This window comes from Carettochelys insculpta, chromosome 13 (assembly GCF_033958435.1).
Source record: "Carettochelys insculpta isolate YL-2023 chromosome 13, ASM3395843v1, whole genome shotgun sequence".
In the NCBI taxonomy this organism is placed as follows: domain Eukaryota; kingdom Metazoa; phylum Chordata; order Testudines; family Carettochelyidae; genus Carettochelys; species Carettochelys insculpta.
In genome coordinates this window covers 2385558-2409127 of record NC_134149.1, presented here as the reverse complement: position 1 = coordinate 2409127, position 23570 = coordinate 2385558, and the positions used below count along the sequence as shown (strand labels likewise).

The 23570-nt window shown below is 53.3% G+C and overlaps 1 protein-coding gene across 1 annotated transcript; it reads right to left on the bottom strand.

The window, feature by feature from the left end:
- Nucleotides 1-1398: 1398 nt before the first annotated feature.
- On the bottom strand, nucleotides 1399-22960 carry LOC142020298 (UAP56-interacting factor-like). Its single transcript, XM_075008034.1, has 9 exons — nucleotides 22750-22960; nucleotides 17227-17370; nucleotides 9268-9410; nucleotides 6803-6930; nucleotides 5324-5405; nucleotides 3671-3714; nucleotides 3509-3583; nucleotides 2175-2286; nucleotides 1399-1561 (listed from the first exon to the last, which is right to left on the bottom strand). Exons 1-9 carry the CDS (start codon nucleotides 22799-22801, stop codon nucleotides 1466-1468), a joined length of 876 nt encoding a protein of 291 aa, XP_074864135.1. The 5' UTR covers nucleotides 22802-22960; the 3' UTR covers nucleotides 1399-1465.
- Between the last annotated feature and the right edge of the window lie 610 nt (nucleotides 22961-23570).

Below are 23570 nucleotides of genomic sequence, written 5' to 3'. Positions count from 1 at the left end.
AGGCCCTGCCCCTTGCCGCACCACTCAGGCCTGAGCCCTGGGAGTTTGGTTTCCACGAAAGTGCCCGTTGAGGGGAAGCCGGTCGTTGGCTCTAACCCTTTCGCTGCACTTTAGGCGCTGCACTGGCCTCTCCGCCCCCGCTTCAGAAGTCAGGCACACCCCCAGGTCCTGGCAGGGCCATCCCCTGCGGCCGGTTAATGCCGGCCGGCTGGGAAACCGGAAGGGGCCCGCCTGGCCCACGCAGACAGGCCTAGGGCGGGCCCAGGCCCCAGCTCTGCGCGCTGCCTTCGCAGGCTGACGGCGGGAGGAAAGCCGCTAGCAGTGGGATGTCCGAGCTCCACTGATCGCTCTCGGGGCGCCCCCAGCTGAGCCGAGGTGTGCTCAGAGGCCCCAGCCCTGCGCCCGCTGAAGCCTTGTCTACACCATGGCCTTGGGCACCGTGGGCGCTGCCCCAGTGTGGACGTGCTGCAGTGACGTAAAGTCCAGGTGGCACACCAGGCTCCGCCCTGCACCCCCCCACCCGCGTGAGGCCCTTAACATCAGCGCAGCACGTGTGTGCTCAGGGGTTGCACTGGCACAGCTACCTCAGCCAGCCCGGTGCCCAGCCCACCCCCCAGCGCCCAGAGCCGGGGTCACACTCCTGACGCAAGCGGCCCCTGGCCCACAGCAGGACTGGGGTGTGCGAGCACACGCGTGTGCACCGGAGTGGGGGGGGGGCTCAGCGGTGCCCCTGGCCACAGCAGGACTGGTGTGCGCGAGCACACACGTGTGCACTGGAGTGGGGGCTCAGCGGTGCCCCTGCCCACAGCAGGATGGGTGTGTGCAAGCACACACGTGTGCACCGGAGTGGGAGGGGTTCACTGGTGCCCCTGCCCACAACAGGACGGGTGTGTGTGAGCACACGTGTGTGCACCGGAGTGGGGGCTCAGCGATGCCCCTGCCCACAGCAGGACGGGTGCGTGTGAGTGGCTTGGGGGCTCAGCTTGTAAAGGCTTTGGGCTCAGCCCCATCTTCCCTCTGGCCTGTCCAGTGCTGGGCTGGCCCTGCAAATGAGTCGCTCAGAACTGGGTGGAGGAGCAGAGACAAGACCTGAAGCAACCCAGAGCAGTAAACGCTGACCCCAGAAATGCCCCCTGGAGACTTTCCTTCCCCCAGTCATGCGCTCATGGCCCTGCCCGTGGGGCCAGGCTTGCTCGTGAAGCTGCTGGGGCCCCTTGCTTGGGGCGGCGCTGCCAGGCCTGTTAGGACACAGCAGCCCCAGGGCGCTTTGGCACGGGTGGGAGTGCCACGCAGATGTAGAGTCACCGACTGGCCAAAACTCCAGCCCCCAAGGGCCTGTGAGCCGTGCCCCAGACCGCTGGGTGTGTGCAAGGGGCAGGGCAGTACCAAGGCAGCGGCTGAAAGGACATTGCTTGTGTTTTATTGGTGGCTGGGCTGGATCCAATCCCTGGGCCGTCATGCGGCGCTAGGGCAGCGTGACTGTCCGGCCGCTGTTCCTCGCTGCCGTAAAACGTCTCCTGTTTCTCAGGCCGGAGAATCTCTCGTCCAAGGTCAGGCTGGTCTGCAGGGAAAGGGAGGGCACAGTGTGATTTGCACCCAGAGCTGCAGGGGGCCGGGATTAAAAGAGGCCGGGAACCTGCTCCTGCAGCCAGCTAATCAGTTAAACCCCGTGGCGCTGTGTGAGGAGCGTGAGCAATGCCTTGGGCAGCGCCAGACCGGCAGGACATCGTCCTCAAGCCGCGTGGAACAGGCCAGGGCAGCTGGGTGCGCAGGAGCTAGTACTGCAGTGCTGCCCTGGCGTGGGACTGGAGTCCCTGCAGGAGCAGATCCAGCAGGAGCCTGGAGCTATTCTGGGGCCCACTGGCCCCTCTGCACACGGCAGCACGAATCTGAAAGCTGCGCGAACCCCCACCTGCGTGTGCGCTCAGGGGCCACACTGCAAACCCGCCAAATCTGGTGCAGGTTGGACTGAAGTTTTGTCACCAGAATTTTGGTTTTGTAACTTTTTAATATAAAATTGGGAGGATAAAATTCAAACCCAAAGGTGTTTGGGTTCCAAATGGAAACTGTTCGCTCTGAAAATAAGAGTGGACGCACAGCGCATGCACCTGCAGCCTGGGGCGCAGTACGCCCGGCTGAGCGGCGCAGCCACACACGAGCGCCAGCCGCTCTACCTGGTTCGCCATGGCCCGGAAGTTGAATCTGAGGGGCACTCCTCGGGGCTGGGGCCTGGCAGGCCTGGCTGGCAGTCTTCTGCCTCGGAGGAACGGGCGCTTGGCTCCCGGCCTGTCGAACGCACGGAGCGCTGATTTAGCAAGTGACTGATGGCAGCACGTTTTTCTCACCCTCGGGCAGCCGAGGACGAGAAGCCCATGTGTTTTGCTACGTGCACTGAGCCATGTGCAAATGTGCACCCCCAAAAGGAACAGGCTGTTGACGGTGGGCGCTCCACCCCACTCGTCAGCTGGGCAGCACCTGATCCTCCTGGGTAGCCGCCCCAGTGTCAGCTTCCAGCCTGCTCCTCCTTAGCCTACCTGGGGGTATTGCCTGCCCCTGCCTGGGTGGCTGTGACTGACAGGAGGAGCTGCCAGTCTGACTTGCCCCTGCAGGTGTCTGGCACTGGCGCTAGAGCAGGGGTTGGGAACCTCCAGCCAGCAGCCTGCATTCGGCCCCGGGTCTTATCTTGATCCAGCCCACAGCCCGGCTTGGGGCTTCCCCTGCCGCACAGCGAGCTGGTGCTCACACTCCATCCCCAGAGCAATCTCTGAGCCTCAGCACCCCCGTGGGATGGGTCGCAAGGGCTGGCTTGCCCTGCTGCTGGAGGATGTCCTGAGCCTCACAGCCCTGGCGCCCTGAGGTGAGTAAGTGTGGTCAGGTAGGCGAGGGGTCTCACGTGCGTGTGGCCCCACGGATTTCTCCAGGGGTCAGTGGCCCTCGGCTGCCAGCAGGCACCCCAGCCTGGGCGAAAGGGAGAGGCAGTCAGTGCCCTTACGCCTGGGGCACGTGCGGGCTGTGGCGTCCAGCCCCCTCCACAGCTACTCCAGCCCCAGCGCAGGACTGGGTGTCGCTGACTGTGCATGGCAGGACCTGGAGCAGCCACTCTGCACTGCCCCTCCAGCACCGTGAAGCCATGGCGCACAGACCGTCCTGTGTCCCTCCCTCCTCCTCCTCCCGTCCCTCAAACGGCCTCTCTCGAGCTGTTCACACAAGCAGCTACTGCCAGCAAAGGGAGCTGGCCCTTCAGTCCAACCAGATGTGAGTGGCAGAGGCCCCGGATTGCTGCCCGCAGCTAGCCCCTGCCTCAGGCACACACTGCATACGTGAGTGACAACAGCTTCTCCTTCCAGCTCCACCGGGTGCAGGAGGAGGGTTCGAAAGCGTTAATCGGAGCGGTGCCGTGGGCTCTAAGGTGCCAAAGGGATGGTGCCTGGGGAGCTGGCAGGGGGAACCTTTGCAGTGCTGCAGATCTTAACAGAAGGACTAAAGCCCTGCCCTGGCCATTACTCACAGAGTGGCGTGACTGGCCTGAGGGTTGGACACCGAAACGGTCAGCACTGCTCCGGAGCTGGGCTGTGGCTGCCACCTACCCAGAAAGAGAAGGTTAGCTCAGTGGGTTTCCGTAGGGACCAACCGGTGACGTTTGTGGGTCTCTGTTCATTTTCCCAGTTACCTTCTCATCCAGAGGCCTTTCCCTCCTGGGCGCGGTTGTGCTCGCTGTAAGACAAAAGGCAGGTGAGAGATGTTGTCACAAGCTGTCCCTCAGAAGAGGCTCACCGTGGCGATTTGTTACAGACCATCGCCTCACGAGGGGGACTGGTCCTTTAGGACGCTCACTCCCGGCTGAACAATCTGCTCTGCTCGCAGGCAGCTGGGCTGCTCGCCGCTCCTTCCCCCACACCGAAGCTGGTCAGTGTGTCCCTCCTGCCAGCAGAAGCCGGTCCAATAACTTGTAACCCCTCTTTGCCCACCTTCTCTCACGGCTACCCTGGGACCAGCCTGCATGCCGCCTGTGAGTCAGGGGAACATGGGTTTCCCGCTAACCTATGGCGCAGTCCAGGCTGACTTTGGTCGTTCTGTCCTTGTGGTCCTGCAGTTCAAACAGACCCGGCTCTAGCATCTGTTCTAGGGTTGTTAGTCCGGGGCCAAAGGGGTAAGCTGAGAGTGACTCGGTGGCACACGAGAGCCCAGCTCATTACAGGAGCTGTGCAGGCGTGGCACCTCTCGTTAGGTGGCTGGACCTGGAGGTGCCCACGTGAGGTGAGGTGGTCAGTGGCAAGGTGGAAGAGGGGCCTGGCTCTCCACCCCTGGAAGGGGCAGGACCAGCAGTGGAAGGGGCAGAGCTTGGGACAGTCAGCCCTGGTGCACACCTCCTCCCATGCTCCCTCTGAGCTGCCCGTGAAACCATGCACGGTGCTCTGTGGTGTTTCAAAGGGGCCCCGAGCTTGGGCCACAAGGGCCCTTTTACCGCTCCCCTGGGTCAGTGGCCTGGAGGTGGTGGGCTTGGGGGCAGTAGGAGGTAGCTGGGAGGGGCGAGGCGGGAGAAAGAGGAGGCAGGAGGGCAGTGGGTAAGCAGGGCGGGGGAGTTTGGGATGTGTAAGGCTGCAGTGATCAGAGAAAAAGGGCGGGGCAGGGAAGCCTCTTTCCCCGCCTCAGCTCTGTGGCTGCCGCGGTGGGGAAGGGACTTTTGGGAGGATCATTAAGTGGTCCACGGAGACCCTCAGCAATTTCAAGCGATCCATGAGAAAAGTTTGAAAACTGCTGCTTTAGGATGCGTCCAGGCAGCACAGGGTAACGAGCCCTCAACCTGCCTCGATGGACGCCCAGGAGTGGGCCTTGCACGCGGGCTCCAGAACAGCAGTGTAGATAGCACTTGGATGGTGCCAGGAGTCAGAGCCCAGCCCCAGCCCCAGATGCAGCATCAAAGAGCTGCCTCCCCAGCTGCTGTTAGCATACACATCGCTGAGCTGAGTCCCTGTGCCAGGCTGCTGCCATAGGCTCTGCAGATACACCCTTTGCAGAAGAGCCACCAGGACAGGTAGAAATGTGCAAGACACATAGACCTGCGTGAACAGCATAAGAGCAACTGCCACCCCCAACCTGCACCTGCTTCCTTGCTTTGGGACCGTCAGCCCAGTTGGGTTCCAGCAGGGCTTGGTGCCTGGGAGGGTCTGGGCCACGCTCTCAGTGCAACAACGGCTATTTCTCCCAGCCGGTCACAGAATCAAGGGTGCAAACGTGGGAGGGCCAGAGGGAGGGAAGACCATTAACACTAAAACAGGCACATCTGTCAAGTCTAAGGAGAGAGACTCACTCACACACTCACCCCTCTGGGAAAGCTGAAGTTAGCGAGCCGCCGCGGCGGCTGCTTCTGCAGGAAGGCTGGTCTCCTGCGCAGTGTGAACGGCCTGCAAGCAGCAGAAACGAGGGAAAGGCACAGACAGAAGGCCCTCAGGCAGGGCCTCAGGAAAGTCATCGGGTTAGTAGCAAATAACCTAACCAGGTCTGATCTGACTGCCTCTGAGAAGCAATTCAGGCAGTACGTGCCACCCAGGCTGGCCACATTGCCCCAGTAGGTCAGGCCTTTCAAACGCTTCTCTGACAACACCCCAAAGAGCCAGACACGCTGCTTCAGTGTTGCCCTGGGAGCACCAGGAGTTAGGCAATGGGACGTTGTCCTGCTCCCAAAGCCCTGCTCACCACTTGTTCCCTGAGGAGCCGATCAGACATTCGCTGTTACTCCCGACAGCTGTTGAGTGAAAAGGCGCGTTACAATGTAGTTTTTTCCAAAAGTCAATTTGCAGTTCTCGGGTTTGGGATTTCTTCCCCCTGCACCTTCTCTAACCGGCGGGGAGAGGGTAGAAAGGAACCGAGAGGGGAAAGGAAGCAGCCAACCAAAGCTTGGCCACTGAAATCTTTCACACCAAAAACTCCTCTTTGGTTCAAAAGGAAAGTAACATTTTTGTTTTGTTTCAAATATTTGCCATCAAAAACCTTAAACGTTTAGTTGAAATCAAGCTGTTTTCATGCAGACCTGATTGGAAAAGTCCAACCCTCCCCGGCGCCTGTGCTGAACCCCACCCCTTCTTGCGCTGACGTTGTGGCATAGTTCCTCCTGACATGGCTCTGTGCCACTTTGCTCAGACAGCATAGTGCAGCCTGTGGCTGCTAGAGCTGAATCTACAAATCAGACTGGCAGAAAAGTAACTGGGTGAAACTCTGTGACCTGTGTTCTAGATCAGACTAGAAGAGCCAGTGCTGCCCCCCGCACCTTCTCGCCTCAACAGGTATGACCATAGCATCAGCCTTCGCCAGAATTTTCTGGCTTTCTGGCCTCTCAGTCTCTTAGGCTGAGAACCAAATCACCGTGTACTTCACTCCATGAGTAATCTCACTGGTTTCAGTGGGGCTACTTCGTGTGAGTTAGGCTGTCAACCCTGGCATTAAGTTTCAATGCCTTTACTTTATTTTAAAGTTAAAAATTCAGCTTTTATGAAGGCAAAAGTAATTTCACCATTCAAGTGCAAAGTGTTGGACAAAGTTTACTGAAAGTTGAAATTAGAATGTTTTATTAGAAGTGGCAGAGGCAATCTGGGTGATGAAACAAGGGCACACAGGAAAATGATTTCTAAGTGAATTAGTGATAGGGAAAAAAAGAAATATTGCATAAAGCAGGGTGCATTTCAGGGCTGCTACATCTCTCTATGGAGTGCCGAACCTGAGAGGAGATTTAACAGCATGACAAACCCTTCCGAACTGACAAGGAAAGAGACCTGTGAGCAGATCAATATACTAGAGTATTTACCTTCCAGCAGCAGCTTGGCCTGCGACGCCAACTGTTTGGAATCTCTTGGGGTGCTGTGGCAGCTGTCCTTGGGCTTCAGGCTGTCCATTGTCACTGCTTTTTGTGAATGCTTCAGCCTCCTGGTTGCCCTGAAACACACCAACAGCTCGTTTGCTATCTGCTGTAATTGCAGCATTTGCTTTCTGGGTAGTCAGAGAAAAGGCTGGCAAAATAGGACAGAGCTGGGGATTAGTCACTATCAGAATACTCGTGTTGGTTGTTTCTGATTTATCCCCAGGCAGGCCACCATGGGGGCAGCCAGTGTTTAAATCTGAATCTGTTGTGCTGTTCTGCTTCCCTTTTGTACACAGTGATCCTTGGTTTCATGTAAAGATTGCCTGCGTCAAAGCAATTTCTCATCCCAGGGACTTTGTTTGACAGTTTTAGGGAGGACTCACCCTTAGAATCTCCTCATCACTACTGTCCACATGTTGATTTCACTGGGACTGACTTCTCCCCTATGCATGCAGTACCCCATGCTTGTGTAGCCCTCAGATACTAAAGACAAGGTAGGTGAGGTTGTATCTGTTATAGGACCAGCTTCTGCTGGCAGGGAGACAGGCTTTTGAGCCACACAACAGTCTTCTGGTCTTGGAAAAGAACTCACAAGGTAACCTTGTCTGTTCTTTCCTAGGTAACTTTTGTATTAGCATCCAAGTTCCTGCTCTGTAAGTGGTTTTTTGGCCTTCTTTGACAATTGACTTGGGATGTAATTGATCCCGTAAGCTTACTAAATCCTGTGGAGTTTGGTGGTCTTTCCCTCTGTGAGATGATTACTGTATTGCTACAATATCACAGATCAGTGGCAACTTTTCCTCAATCATGTCTCTTTTTGAACCATTAATAACAACTTTTGGAAGTTATGAAGGGGGACAGGGCAGAATGTTCCAAGGCAGCGTGGGGGCCTGGGTGTTTTGCATCTCACAGGGAGGGCAGAAAGGCCAAACCCTGTTTGCAAAGACACAGGATTGTGATCTCAGATCCAACCTTCCACCCCGCCCCCAGCCCCCGAAAGCCTGTCTCATTCAGTCAGCTGCTGCTTACTCTCTGCACATGCATTTGGTACCTTGCTGGGGCACAGCCTGAAAATGTAGAAGAACAAGCACCTCAAAAATATCTCTGCTTTGCTGCATGGGTTTCTCATGACTTATAAATACTGCTACTTACTATCCCCCATTATTTCTGTGGACAATATCCACTTCACTGGTATCACCCAGTAAATGATACACATTTCCTTGTACTCCTACTCAGTTTATTTCTGTGGCGTGAAAGTGTCCTTAAAGTTATGCTTCCCAGCAACTGCTTATTATGACTTTCTCTTAACACCCAGCCATCATCAGGACATCTATTATTCATCACACACGCTTTAAAATACGAGCTGTGTTCCACACACCTGCGTGTGTTTCACTCTTGGGAGATTGTCGTTATACAGTTATTTTTGAAAAATGTATTGAGCAGGGGTGGAGTATTTTCAAACCCACCCAAATCACAATGGATTTTTACCAAGACCTCAGAAGGCAACTTTCCTCTGTCAGGGTTTGTGACATGCGACCTGTCAGCTTTCTGCCCCAGACTGTGTTGGTGCTAAGGATGTTCAAAAGAGCAGTGCAGGTATACTGCTTCCACCTCCTCTTGATGCTAACAAGTAGCTGTATCGCTTTCATTCAGACCTTCAAAACCAGCCCTAGAAAAACCCCACTGGACCAGAGAACAGACCGAGAGAATTTCAGCCTGACAAAATGAAAGTCTGAGAGTTACAACCAGAGTTCCCCGTGAGCCGAGCGCTCGGGCGGCCGCCCAGGAGAGATTCAAATGCCACCCAGCTGATTAGCAGAGCGCCCCCAGACGACAGTGTGTGTTTCTTTGGGTGGTGCCCATATGCACATGTCTCAGTGCGTAGAACAAAATGTATTCCACACATGGATGGAAAGACGAGGCACCCCTTGTTACAAGTACCCCAAAGAGGGGGATTTCTCATGGCAGCACCTGAACAGCATGAACCAAAGGTGTCACTGGCACTGCTGTAGAATCAGATGTTCTTTTTCACAGGCCAATGAGCCACAGCTGCCTAATCTTTCTAAGCCCATTGAAATCAATGGGAACCCTTCCGCTGACCACAAGGGGCGTTGGCTCAAGCCAGGCTTGGGCAAAGATGATGGCGAATCATCAGCTGTTTCCTGGGAAGAGGCTGTAGCATGAGGAGGTGACACTGACTCTCTTTCTAAGACAGGACTGCGCTCACACGGCCACGCTGACCAGATTCCATGGTACATCTCGACGCTACTACAGGTCTCACATCTTCTGAGCCTCACTGGACAACAATTCTAATGTTCTGTTGTTCCACTTGGCCCTGAGGCAAGTGAAGACAAAGGCCCAGGCCCTTCCCGGATGCTGTGACACTGGAACGGCGGTGGCTCCCCACCTACCTCTGGGGGAGAAGTCTGGTGGTTTAAAGGACTCGCTCCATTTAACTTAGCAACTGCTCTTCTTCTTGGACCAGCCACGGCACTTCTAAACTGTCTTCTATTATACTGCTGCTGTCCGAACCCTCGTCTGAATCGACTGAGGCCTAGGAAGAGAAACATCTGTTTTAGTATCCCTCCCAGCCGTGGCTTTGGGATCACAGTGGTTCACCAGGTTCATTCACGTGGCCCTGCAGGTATCTGTGCCGTCAGTGATTTGAGAGCGCTGGGAGCACAGCTACCATGAATTAGCATTGTTATACGTTCCATTTTGAAAGCACTTCTTATTTCTAAACCTGTCTGGTTGGAACTTAGGGTCAACCTGGATGCAGCTATTTTAACTGAACTGAAATGTTGTGGCTTTCCTTAGTACAGGAGCTTGCAATGGGGGCACTGCTTTGCTCCAAATCAGGTGGTGTTAATTTAAAACATAGAAGGGCGTTTGTCTTTCAGAGACTCAGTTTCAACATTCTATTTTTTAAAGATGTATTTGCTTGAACTCAGGAAAGGTGTGACTGTTAAGAATTAACTGACTTGTAAACAGAAGACAATTCTGACATATAATACACACAGTTCTCCAGCCCAGGCTTCCAATTTGCTGCTGGAGCTCCCAACCCTACAGTGCTGTGAAATGCCAACCCTCTGGGCATGGACATGCAAATGAGTGCATGCATCTGGAGGATTAACCTGCAAAAGCCTGGAAAAGGTTGTGAATGCCCAGAGGCTGATGCCTTGGACAGGGACAGAAGTTTGTGCCCTTTTGCAGTTGTAGAGAACTTTGCATAAATTTTGCATTTACCAGATGTTGTTGTTGGTAACAAATGAGCAATCCACATGCACACAGCTTTAAAAACATTTAGTTTTAATGATCTTTTCTTTTCTCAAGGCCTGTTAATGCCTTTTGTGCTTCTGAACTGTAGTAGGTAGTCCGTCATGTCAGACGATGACGTCTTGAGCTTGCACAGGCTCATTGGTTGTGGACTCACAGGTGGCTGAGGAGTCCAAGCTTTGAACGGCATGGGCGTTCACAGTGGGGTAAATGGAATTGTCCTGGCTCTGTTGGTGTGGCTGCTGCTGTTGCTTTCTTCCTCTCACGAGCATCAATGAGGCATATGCGTCGCTGCTCTTCAAAGTTGTCATACACGTGTCGTACGAGAACACGCCAGCCTGTTTGGTCTTTTGCATGATGCTCTAGCTGATCTGGTTTTAAACCAGCATGAGCAATGTTGGCCTTCACACAATCTTTATATCTCTTGAGAGGCCTGCCTTGATTCCTTTTGCCCTGGGAGAGTTCAAAGTAGAGGAGTTGCTTGGGGATTCTTGACTCCTCCATTTGTATGACATACCCTGTCCAGCAAAGCTGGGCTTTCAGAATCATGGCTTCGATGCTTGTGGTTCCTGCTCTGTCCAGGACTTCCAAGTTCGTAACTCTGTCCTGCCATTAACGTGCAGTATTGACCTCAGGCTGCATGTGTGGAAGCGCTCCAGCAGTTTTATATGTTTTCTGTACAAGGTCCAGGTTTCACAGTCATACAGGACTACAGCCTTGTATGTACACTTTCAGCTTAGTGGACTGTTGGATATTGTGCTGATTCAACACTCGCACTCTCAGATGTCCTTGTGCCTGGCTGGCCTGGCAGATTCTGGCACTGATTTCTTTCTCAAGGGAGCCATCGTTGGCTATCACACTGCCAAGGTGCTTGAACTCCTCTACTGTTTTTACCTCTCTTCCTTCAATAAAGATTGAAGCAGGGAGAACAGCAGATCCTGGAGTAAGCTGAAACAGAACCTCAGTCTTTCCTAGGCTGATGGTCAAACCAAAGAGGCAAGTGGCATCAGCAAACTTGTTGACCATGAGCTGGAGATCAGATTCCTTGTGTGCCATAAGTGCACAGTCGTCAGCAAAAAGGGCTTCAAGGATGAGCCTCTCACGCTTGGTTTTAGCGTTCAGATGACAAAGGTTGAAAAGTGATCCATCAAGTCTGTATTTTATGTAGACTCCATGGCCCAGGTCCCTAACTGCATGGCTGAGGATGCACATGAAAAAGAGGTTGAATAACACTGGGGCAAGCACGCACCCTTACTTCACACCATTGGATATGTCAAATAGATCTGAGGACTCACCATTTGAAAGAACAAAGCCAGTCATGTCATTGTGGAACAGGCGTATGAAGTTAATGAATTTTCTCGGGCAGCCAAGTTTTGAGAGGATAATCCACACGGCTTCTCTGCTGATGGTGTGAAACACCTTGGTCAGGTCTATAAAGACAGCGTACAGATCCAAGTTCTGCTCTATGCACTTTTCCTGGACCTCACAAACAGCAAAGATCATGTCAATGGTGCTGCGGCCTGGGTGAAAAACCACACTGCGCCTTTGGTAGGTTCTCCTCTGAGATGCTGGTGATCAGACAGTTGAGGATGACTCGAGCCAAGATCTTCCCAATGGTACAGAGAAGGGAGATGCTCCGGTAATTTCCACAGACAGCTTTGTTGCCCTTGTTCTTGAAGAGTGAGATGATTGTGGCATCCTTAAAGTCTTCGGGCTTGTCTTCTTCTTCCCAGATGCTGATCAAGATGTTGTGAAAGGCTTCCAGTGACACTGATCCTGCCGCTTTGAAAATCTCAGCAGGGATAGTGTCCATCCTAGGGGCTTTGTCAGAGCTGGTCCGGCTGATTGCCTTTTTGACCTCATCCCTTGTAGCGGGCAGGTCAAGACTGTCTATCGTGGGTTTCTGAGGGATCTGGTCTAGGGCCACAGGGTCGACAATGGAGGGTCTGTTGAGAAGGTTGCTGAAGTGCTCTCTCCACCTATTGTTGATGCTGCTCTTCTCCCTCAGAAGGGTCACGCCATCTGCAGAAAGGAGAGGTGTCGTACCTGGCTTTGAAGGTCCATATATAGCTTTGATAGCCCTGAAGAACATCTTGGAGTTCTTGGTGTCAACGTAGTATTGGACTTCATCAGCTTTACTCTCCCACCACTCATCTTGCATTTTGCAAAGTGCCGTTTGTGCCTGGCTCTGAAGGTGTTCGAAACGATCACGTTTGGAGGTTGAGGACTAATCGTTTTGCCATAGCAGACATGCGTTCTGTTTTTCCTCTGAGAGAGTGAAAGAGCTCTTAATTCAAATTACTGTGCTCTATGCAATTCACTTAAGTCTACATAACTTCAGTCCTATGGAGCTCTTCTGTATAGAACTTCAGTCTATATAACGTCATCTCTTCATCTTCAGGCGAAGTCATGGTGCACTGTGGCCTTATTACTGTATGTGATAAACTCGTGTAATCAGAATTGTCATTTGCAGAGTGGCCATCTCCACAAAATGTATGCTCAGACTCAGGGCACGACTTCGAAGTGCACTTACTCCCAAAAGAAGGACTTCGAAGTGCCCACGGCTACACGGCTTCCCGCCGCTTTGAAGTTAGCAACTTTGATGTTCCCACGGTGAGAACTAGCCTAATGAGGTGCTGCATATGCATTGCAGCACCTCGTTGCTATTCCCTGCTTGGGCCCATTACCATGCCCGTTTTGAACCGGGGGCTAGGGTGGACAAGCCCAGGGGGTGTATAAATCATGTGTCAGAGCACAGTTACAGGAGCAAGCATAGCTTGTAAGGATGCTTTACGATACTTAATATCTCAGTGCAGCCAACAAAATACTGGGCTCTCCGTAACTTCAGCCATCCAAAATGCAAAGTGGGTAGTGGCACGGTCCATCTCCAGCACTGATTACTGCACTCAGTCAATGATTCCTAATGACTTGAGCAGTTAGTGAGGAAGTAAGTGTTCTTATGAGCATGGAAATTCCTTTGACACAGGGGCCTCGCAGCTTATATCTGCACTACAAGGTAAGCTCAGGGCTCACACTCCAGCTCACTTACACACAAATTGCACTGACCCAGGGCTGGAACCAGGGTCCCAAGACCCCAAAGAGATGGACGGTTTGAATCTGACCCAGGTTTCAAGCCCTATTGCTTTGCAGCGTAGATAAAGGCCCAATGGAGTCTTTTCGCCAAAATATCCCACAATCCCACAGGCTGACTTTTTGTCCTCTGGACTGTCTAGGCTTCCCAGGCTGCACCACTAGCAAAGAGCTCCGGCAGCCATGTTTGGGAGGGTAGCAGGGGCTCTGGGTATAGATGATTTGATTTGATGCAGGGAGTTAGACTATATGACCCTTGTGGTCTCTTCTAACCATATGAGTCTAGGAGTCTGAGCCCTAGGTTTACAAACCCAGGCTCTGCTAACTCCAGGTTTACTAACCTGGGCTCATGTTGCTGTGAAGACAAAGCCAGGTACTGAGGGAGGCTTTAGCCCCAGCTGGTGACAAGAGTTGAGCACCTAGAGGCTGGATTTGCGCATCTCAAGGTTAAGATGGATGGGCTGACTTGGTTCCTTTGGCCCTAACAGCAGTGAAGCACATGATCGAGCACAGCTTCAGGGGCACCAGCTGTTAGGAAAGTGCCTGACAGAAGAGGGGTTGGCTCCATGGCAATCATCAGCAGAGATGGTGCCACTAGATGGTGCTCAAGATTATGCAGCGTTGTTCTTAAGTTTTATAGGACCAATGAGGTCTTGCAGTGGCAGTGGCTGGGAAGGGCTTTCTCTGCACCACACTGACTGCAGCAGTGACTGAGCTGTGCAGGATGGAGTCAGTGGGTCTGGGCTGGGAGGAAGAGAAAGCGGGCAGAACACTTTCCACTTCTTGCTTTTCTTCCTCACCAGACCTGGCTTGTTCTCTCCTTGTCCCTGTGACCCAGAGGCCAAGGTGACACTCCCCCTGCCCCCGCAGCTGCTGAGCAGGCTAATGCGGCTCTGCACAGGCTCAACAGTGCATTTCCTTCCTGCTGGGAGGTGTGGAGCTCAGCCCTGCCTTTTCAGGGCACAGTCAATCCTATCTGAGTGACCACGTCTGAGGAGAGACCACCTGTCACGAGCCACCCACAGGAGCCATGGAACCTCCCTCTGTAATTTAACTGCGATGAAACTAGGAAAGGTGATGCTCGTCTGCGACCAGCAACCACATTGTCTTTCTTCCTTCAGAGCTGGGAGGCTGGAGGGTGGGAGCTTCTAGCCAAGCACTCAGCTCCCAAGGCAGCAGCGCAGGAGCGAGGATGGCAATACCATAGCATTGAAGAGAAACCACCTCTTTTGCTTTTGTTGCAGCAGGAGTGATTAATGGCAGTTAGAGTCAAAAAATCCTGCTCTACCAGCCAGTTTAGACTGCAACACCTCCACTCCTGAACACTGCTTTCATAAGTCAGCACTGCTCCGTTAGCTTCCATGGACCAACCTGGATTGACAGCAGCTGAGTGTGTGCTGCAAACCACAGAGTGTGTATGGTGCTAGTTTCAAAGTTGTAGACCCCACCTGTGACACAGCAGGGCAGTGCTTGGTAAAGCAAGTTTTCATGCACTCAGCAGTGAGTGCCACTGAGAAGGGGATTGCTTTGTGCTGTGATGGAGAACGCTAAACTGTGTTTGTGTAGAGCACAGCTATGCCGGCAAAGGCCCACCTCCGTTGCCTCCAGAACTGAGTCCGAAGGGGAGCCTCCTTGAGAGCAGAGCTTGACAGTCCCTCTTGCAGATGATTTAACACAGAAACTCCGGTAATGGCTTGTCATTAAGAACCCTCTGGAACAATTGGCACATGTTTTAGAGGATATTTGAATGTGGGCGATTGCACATAAATCCCTTGCTGCTTTGTTCCTCTTCATTCCCTGTCCCTAAAGTATTGTGTGGCTGGTACTTGTGAGAAGGACAGTCACACTTCATCCCAGAAATGGCTGCATTTCAGGGTGATTGAATTGAAGTGAGCCCTTTCAGCATATGAGGCCAAATTCTTGGCTGTATTGAGCACCTTAAACTTCCATTGACTTCAACACCTTCAGAGGTAGTGGGTGCTCTCTTTCTCACAGAAGCAAATCACAAATGCAGCTGAGTCTGCAAATTCTGAGCCTTTCAAAAAACCACCGTGTCAATTAAGAATAAAGGATTTTTTTGAAAAGAATTCATAGGCTTGACAGACTGTACCTCTATTCTCACCACTTTTACAAAACAATGTTACATTTTGTACAAAGGATGCCTTGAAAGGTGTCATTTTTAAGTTCATAATTTCCTGATCATTATTGTCCTGGCAGAATCGGTGTGGCAGCATTGTAGGAAAGTTAAGATTCTACTGTATGATGTTACTAAGGCATATTCCAAAGATGAGAAAGCAGCCCAAATCTATTCTTCTGAGATAAAAGGCTAGGCAGCATCACAGCCAGCATCAAAGGGGCTATCACCTTGTTAAGCAGCCATTCTTTGGCATGAAGGGTGTAAATGAGAAATGTACAACTGGGGGTTCCCATGAGAACAGATTGGCTGTCACCTGAACACCACCTGGAAATAATTCTCAACAAGGAGGAAAAGATATAAAGATTAGGAACTGAAGTCACAAATACCACTCACCCCAGAGCTCTACTCACAGCATCAGCAATGTTCAAAAGACAAAAGAAGTACCATAGAACTGGGTTCTGGCTGAAGGAACTTGTCCAGGCTGCTGGGAGCATGTGGTAAGTAAAACCTCTTTGCTTCAAGGTCATGTAGTTAGATATTAGTTTGTTTTTACCTTTTATTTCTTTGTAACCGTTTCTGACTTTCATGCCTCATTCCTTGTAATCACTTAAAATCTTCCTGTAGTTAATACACTTGTTTTACTCTTTCCTATCTAAACTAGTGGATGTTTGGATTACTGTATTTTGAAACCTGCATTTGAGCCAACAAGGTTTCTGCATATTATTTTCTGTTAATGAAATGAACTTTCTATGAATTTGTACTGCCCTACTCTTTCCTTCTGGGCAGTACAAGTTGCACATTTCTGGGGACAAGTCTGGGACTGGGAGTTAGCTGGTGTCACTGTAGTATAATTGACATGTTACATATAATTCATGGTAGAGGCAATGTGTGAGCAGACCAGGACTGCTTGTTCTCATAGCATAGCAGTGCAGAAGGCAGCCCAGCTCAGAGAACTGGCAGCACATGTGTTCAGCAGTGCAGATTGCACCCTGGGTAATACCACAAAAATCTTTTGTTTGACTTATTTATCTCTGAGTTCACTATTGTCAATGGCTGAATAATGGTGCTTGAGGGTACAAGGCCATGAAAATCCCAAATACTCTTGTCTGATTTGCTAGGGTAAATGAAAAATATTTTTTTCTGAACCTTAGCAAGTCCATTCATGCTCTCTGTGCTAAATGAAATGTACCGAGAACCAGGAAAACACAAACAACACCTCTGTTCAGCATTCTCACCGCTCCATATACAGTTTGCGTTGAGAAGAGAAATATTTAAGATAGAGCTGCATAAAACTCTAAAACCTTGAGAAAGTCTGTTTAAAAAAAAAAAAAGATGGAAAAAATTCTACGATGCACAAAAGAAGTCATTCGAGCTTTGGATGAAAATGAGCTGAGCCAATTTACACATTATTATTCAAAGCACATCCTAAAAATAACAGGTTCAACCAAAATGACAAATTAACTCCACTAACTGAATGATGAGGGGGGACCTAAGGGGTAATTTAAGTGCATTCTGGGGAAAGGGGGATTAAGAAAAGTATAATTAAAATATGCAAAACTCAAAAGGAAGAGAGAGTTGATATTAAGTCATATTGAATTAGTAATTCATAAGAGAGAAAGGCAGGAATTTATGCTTTGACAGAGCGCAGACATTTAATTGTTACAGAAAAATGCCTTCTTGTGAAGCTACCAAGAGCCAAAGTAGATATTACAACCACACTGGCTTAGCGAAGCAAAGGGAGGCAGGGATATTGCTTGGTGTGCAAATGTACACTCGAAAGAGGAGAGTCAGCATGGCCGGCTTCACATGTGTCCTCCCATTCTAAAATCCCCATAATTCTTACGGCTGCACATTAGCATTTATGTACCTTGCAGGTTTCGTTGCATCCAGGTACGGAATCGCAGTCTCCCACTGCCATAAGCTGAATTCCTGTTCTTAAATTGCTCCTGTCGTGTGTCTCCTACTAACTTTGCATCTCTTTGTCCTTTTCTGTGGCGCTTTATGATGTCATCTGAATTGAAAAACACAAAGTAAAAAACCCAGGAAAACAGCAGTTTCAGCTCACATGATGTTCCATTCCAAGTACTGCTCATTTGCCCTCAGGTGGAAAAGGGGGCTGGTGTCCCTGCCAACAAGGCTTGCAAGATGCGAAACACCCCAGATCCGGCACACCACGAGGGTGGCAACATCTGTCCCTGTGCATGAAAGATAGAAATGAACTGAAGAGTGGCTCCACAACCTGGATCTACGACCAAGAGGCCAACAGAATTGCTGCCCCCTGGGCAAGCTTTGCACTCCCACAAGAAATGGAGTCTCTGGCAGAAAGGGTGGAGCGGGGGTAGCCAACCCTCAGCACAGGCTGTATCCTCGCCCGCCCGCCAGCCCTCGGCTCTTCCCAGCTCGCGCCATGCCCTCGCCCGCCCGCCAGCCCTCGGCTCTTCCCAGCTCGCGCCGTGCCCTCGCCCGCCCGCCAGCCCTCAGCGCCTCCCAGCACGCGCTGCCCTCGCCCTCCCGCCAGCCCTCAGCGCCTCCCAGCTCGCGCTGTGCCCTCGCCCGCCCGCCAGCCCTCAGCGCCTCCCAGCATGTGCTGCCCTTGCCCGCCCGCCAGCCCTCAGCTCTTCCCAGCATACGCCGTGTCCTCGTCCTCGCCCTCCCACCAGCTCTCAGCGCCTTCCAGCATGAGTTGTGCCCTCGTCCTCCCACCAGCCCTTAATGCAGCCTGGGCATGCTGCCCTGGGCTCTTTTGAATCACCAGGCCCAGGGAGAATTGTCCTCTTTGGCCCCTGTGTGGCGAGACAGAAGTGGGACTTCAAACACTTTTTCTTTGGTATGCCAGGGTCCCAGGGTGCGAAAGTCTGAGCAGAACCCTCCCACATTGCCTAAAACACTCTGTCTACTTGGGAGCCAAGGGAGGCCTCCAAGCGCAGCGGTCAAGTAAGGCGAGGCATTCCCCACCCTAGACACAATCTCCTGTGAGCCCCACAGTGACACCAGCTGGTTCAGTCCCAGTCTTCTCCCACTGCTGCCAACTAGGATGTATTCCCCTTAGCTTTGGGTGGGGGGTGACTGGTGAAAAGACCTGCAGAAGGAATCACTCAGCGCTTTGTGGGCCCTTGCAGCCCATGCAGGCGAGAGCTAGTATTTGATGAAGGTCAGTAAAAGGGAGGAGCAGGTTAGAGCTGAAGGATTGTCACACCAAGCAAGACCCAGCAAAGCTATAGGCCTGGAATTGTGGGGATAGATGAGGGGTCACTCTCATTAGGGGTCTAGCATGCATCTTGTGGTGCTCTTCTAAAATCCCCAGCTCCAGGAGACATGAGATGATGTGAGAATCTTGGTTTCCATTAAAAAAATAAAAGTACATTTCTAGCCCTGCTGATTGCAAGGAAAAACTCTGAAACTGTGAATCTTTCCAAAGCTTGAAACCTGGCAGGTAGCTGTGTACAACCCACTTGGTGGTGGTATTTTTAAAAAGTTCCAGACGTTTCAGATAATCTTGTGATTTCCAGGGAACTTGACTCATGACACGTGAATACCTGGGCCTGGTGAGACTGCTCCAGTAGTTTGGAGCGTGCACTCAAAGGGTTGGATGGGGGCTCATGAGCTGAAAAATAATGGTCTTAACCAACACATGTCTTCAGGTAACATGGGTAAAGCCGGAGAGACGAAGGGGGAGTGGGGAAATGCCTGCATGTCATGGCAGGGCATTGGAGCTGCAGATCCGCCCCATCCTACACCTGGGGAACCAGCTCTCAGTTTCATGTTGAACAGAGGGATTTACTTTCCATTTTTGCTCTGCAGACGCAGAGGCAGCAGCAGCAGCTGCTATGTATTTTGAGAATCGCCTGCTGTCCCTACCGGAACTGCAGAGAGCCACCCGCTGCCTCTCGCCCTGCTCTGTAAGGGGTCAGTGACTGGGACAGCACGCCTGTCAGTGCTGAGTCACCCTCTGCTCTGCCTCCCACAGACAGTAGAAAGAGGATTGGAACACAAACCAAAAGGAACCAGGCAATACTGCTCACGTCCCTGACTGCCACTGAACGCCTGCCACAGGGCCTGTAAGTAGCTCTAAACAGAGCAGGGACTTCTCCGGGTTCATTCCGTGGAGAAAGATGCAAGAGTCCCAAAGTGTGGGATCAGCTGGTGGTCATGTCTTCTGCTGCTGGACACCTTCCCTTGCTTGTCTTTCTGCGCTCCTTTAATGGTCTGCGCCGGCTCAGGGCTGCTGCTCACTTTGCCTCGCCTCACATCTGGGCTGGGCTCAAACCCTTCGGCATTTAACCACAATCAGGGGCATTCTGGCAGCAGGAAGGAGAAGATCGTTCTCTCCATCACGGTCTGACTCCAGCTCGTTCGTTGCTTCAGCTCCAGTATTTCTCTTAGTTGCACATAATGCTTGTGCCAGGAGACCACTGTGCTAGGGCCCACTTTAGAGCTAGACAAAACCAGAGTGGGTGCCTTAGCAAGGAGCACGGCCTCAGGGGATGCTCCTTCCCCATGTGAGTTACCTAGGATGAGCCGAGTGGCTTTCAGCAGCGTGGGAAGCGCACATCAATCCTTTGCAAGCTGCTCATGTGCTCTACAAGCTAGCGTGTGAAAAGGGGGACTCCACATCCTTTTAGGCACATCTCACCTGCTTTTATCTAAACCTTCTGCTAAGACAGCCAGTTCTCAGCAAGATGGGTTAAAATAGATGGGCTTCAGTGGCCCAGGTGTTCTGAAGTTTAGTTGGCCAAAACAAAAACCAAAGAGGAAAGGTTCAAGAAATAAAATGTGCCTTTCGAGTCTCATAGTTCCCAAACTTGTTCAGTTTGCCTCAGACCTTCCAGACAAATTCCAGCCTGTCCTGAGATAATGAACATGGAATTCCAGGCAGACTGTTGCAGCGTTCACCAAATCAGTGGGGAAGGGCTGTCAACTGAACTCTCACTTCAGTCTCAGAACCTAGGCCCTCTGCTGAACAACTGTTCTTTGATGGAGGTGGCTGCAAGCTAGGAGATTTCCTAGAGCCTTTATTGTGGGAACACATCACTCCTCAAGTGCCTCTGGCTTGTCAATCTCTACCAAAAATGTCAAGAACCGAGGGAACACCAGCCCCAGAGGAAGTGAACTGTGTCTGGTCTGAGTGAGCATAGATTCCCTGCCTGCTGCGTGACTTGCTACCTGGTCTGCCTAGAACAGAGCCCTGGGGTGATATCCACATGAGTGTGCCTCACTGGTCTCAGCGAAGTGAGCCTGGGGGACATGTGCGGCTTGGAGCACAGACATTTTCTGTGCGCGTTACTAGCTGAGCCCCTGCCTGTGCCTGGTGGTTTGGGAACTGTGAGTGGTGCTGGGCTCACAGAACTGATGTTTTCTTGCCCACCCTTCCACGCTGAAAAAGAACCAGAGACAACGTTTACCTTGGGCCTGTCTGAGACCAGACTTTATTTCCATAAGCGAATCCTGGACAGAGGAGACAGCAATGAGTGCTGCTGTGTGAATGGGCACAGGAACTCTCAGAGTCGTGGAGCTATAATAATATCAGCATCTACAGGGCCTGTGGGACAGATCTGTGCTGCAACATGGCCTGGGTCTTAGCTGTGTAAGGGGGACAATCCAAATGAGTATTCCTTCCTCCTTTGCAGTACTGGATCAGCTCTAGCACAAGGCCCTTCAGCAGTGGGCTAAGGAGATACGAACCTGCTTCTGAGCTCACCTCTACCCGCTGTACAGCTTGTTACTGTCTATGACTTCAGCCCAGTTACTTCTGATTGACGCTGGTGTAAGTCAGATGAGGCCCTAAAGAGCTGAAAATGGAGACCCAAAGACCTGAGTTGGCCACGATGCTGAAAGGGTCTCTTGAGCACTATGGGCTACGTTGCCAAAGGGGCCTCCCCTGGAGGCAGGTGTACTTTGCAGGGAACACAGCTAAGGAGAGATGGAGCTTACAGGCTCTGCTAAAAGTGAGCCTTCAAAGCTGCCGCTGTGCACTGCCTGCCGGGCGGGGGTGCACTCAGGATGGCCACACAGCGGCGGCCCCAGGGTTTGGGTCACTAAATGTAACCTAGAAGAAGCAGTGCAGTTAGGGGCCAGCTCCTCTGTGGCTGTAACTCAGCAGAGCTCCATGGAAGTCTGTACAGTCTGTCAAATCACCCCGAATTCTGCGGTTCCTGTGTATGTGGGGGGACAACGTAACTTGTTCTGCTCCAGAATATCTCCTTTCTAGGGGTAGGAACGCTCCAGTGCATCTAGTATGGAGGTAACCCAATAACTCAGTCCTGCCAGCATTTGCTTATACTATGGAAATGTCAGTAAAATAATCCTCCAAGATCTATACGTCAGACCTCCTGGCTTAATCAAAGGACAGTTGTTTATTCACAGATCAACACATTCCCTGCCAGAAACCCGCCTGGCCTAATGAGCAAGCGGCTATAAATAGCCTCAGCACCCAGTGACCATAGGCCTTGGCTCACCTCCTCATTTCCACAGAGGGCCATTTAGTAAAGTCTCTCCCCGCCATGTGCTTTCAGCGGTGAAGTCAGATTGCAACCTCAGCAGCATGTACACAGCCAGCTGTCTACACTGGGGGGCTTTTCCAGCCCCGGCTCTTGAACAGGCCGGCAGGTGTATTGCGTCCCTGCATTCTCCCGGAGAACACCCTGGACTTGCACTTGCGGCACAGGCCCTGTGCCCGCCAGCCGGATGTCTTTCCTCCCCGCGCCAGACAGGGGAACCCGACAAGCAGCTCCCCCAGGTTAGTGCTGGTGGGCCGGCGCCATTCCAGCCCCCCTTGCTGCTCAGGCCCGGCCTCGCTCCACGCTCCCGCCACTGGGAGCCAGGTTTCCTTCTGAGCTGGGCCCGTCTCTTGCACAGGGACCTGAGGCCTGGCTCAGCCGCGGGGTCAGGTCACTGGCCCGTGTTCCGGCAGCGGAGCACACCCGCCAGGGGGCGCGTCTGTCGGCCGCCCGCTTCGGCTCGGCCGGGCTCACAATACTGCTGCCGGTCGCCTCCCAGAGCGCACAGCCCCGCTCCTCCCTGGTGCCCGGTGCGCCCGACACCGGCTGCCCGCGGGGCGGACCCCACCTGCGCCGAGCGCTTCCTCCGCTGCTCCCGCTCGCCGGGCTCCACCTGGCAGGTCCCAGCCGCGGCCGAGGAGCCCTGCGGAGACCTTCCGGGCCCGGGCGCAGCAGGTTGCGGGGCGGGGACCCCTCCGCAGCGGGCCCGTTCGGTTCCTTGCCCTCGCCGCAGGCTCCGCGCCCGGGCGCCCTGGCTGGGACACGCTGGGCCAAGCCGGAGGGGCCCCGCAGAGCGCAGCGCGGGCGGCCTGGCGCACGGTGCGTTCGGGCTCTCCAGGCGCGCCGGGCTCGGACGGGACCCGCTGGCAGGGCGGGCAGCGACCGGCACCTACCCAGGGACATGTCAATCTCCTCCGCGCCCCGCGCCGGCCCCGCCAGCTCCATGGGCTCCTTCCCGCTGCGGATCCAGCGCTGGGAGCCGCGAGGCAGAGCCCAGCCCGCCCGTGCCCGGGCACACTGCCCGGCTGGACGACCCCACCCGCCGGGCTCGGCGCCCAGCTCCTCCGTGCGCCTGCCTGGAATGTGCCGGCCCGGAGCGCCAGCGGCTCAGCCAGCACCCGCTCCCTACCCCGCCGGCCGGCACCCTCCCGCCCCGGGCACTGCCCCCCGCAATCAGCCAGCCGGCACCCACTCCCTCTCCCTGCGCCCACCCAGCAGCAGCACCACCACGCCCGGACACTGTTCCCTGCGCCCACCCACCTCCCCTGGGCACTGGCCCCGGCAACCAGCCAGCCACCACTCCTGTGCCCAGACAGCCGGCGCTGCCCCGGGCACCCTTTCTAGTGCCCACCAGCCAGCACCCCCACCAGGTACCATGCCCAGCAGCCCAGCCAGCCAGTACCTGACCCGGGCCCCCGCCCCAGCTCTCACCTATTCCAGCAGCTGCTGCTTTCTGCTCCCCAGTGTAGCAGTCCTGGCAGCAGGTTCTGGTGCTGCCCAGCTGCCCCACCCCTGGCTGGACTTGTTCCATGAAGATGGGCAGTGGGAGGTGCAGGTTACATGGGGGCTGTCCTGAGAACCACATGGTTAGAGGAGCCTGAACAGCTCCCCTGGGGGTGGTGCTGCACCTGTGGGGCATGGCCCCCCAGCCCAGTATAAGGTGGGCAGGTCATCAGCTCGTTCTGATTCATGGAAAGGGGCAACTGGGCCTGCC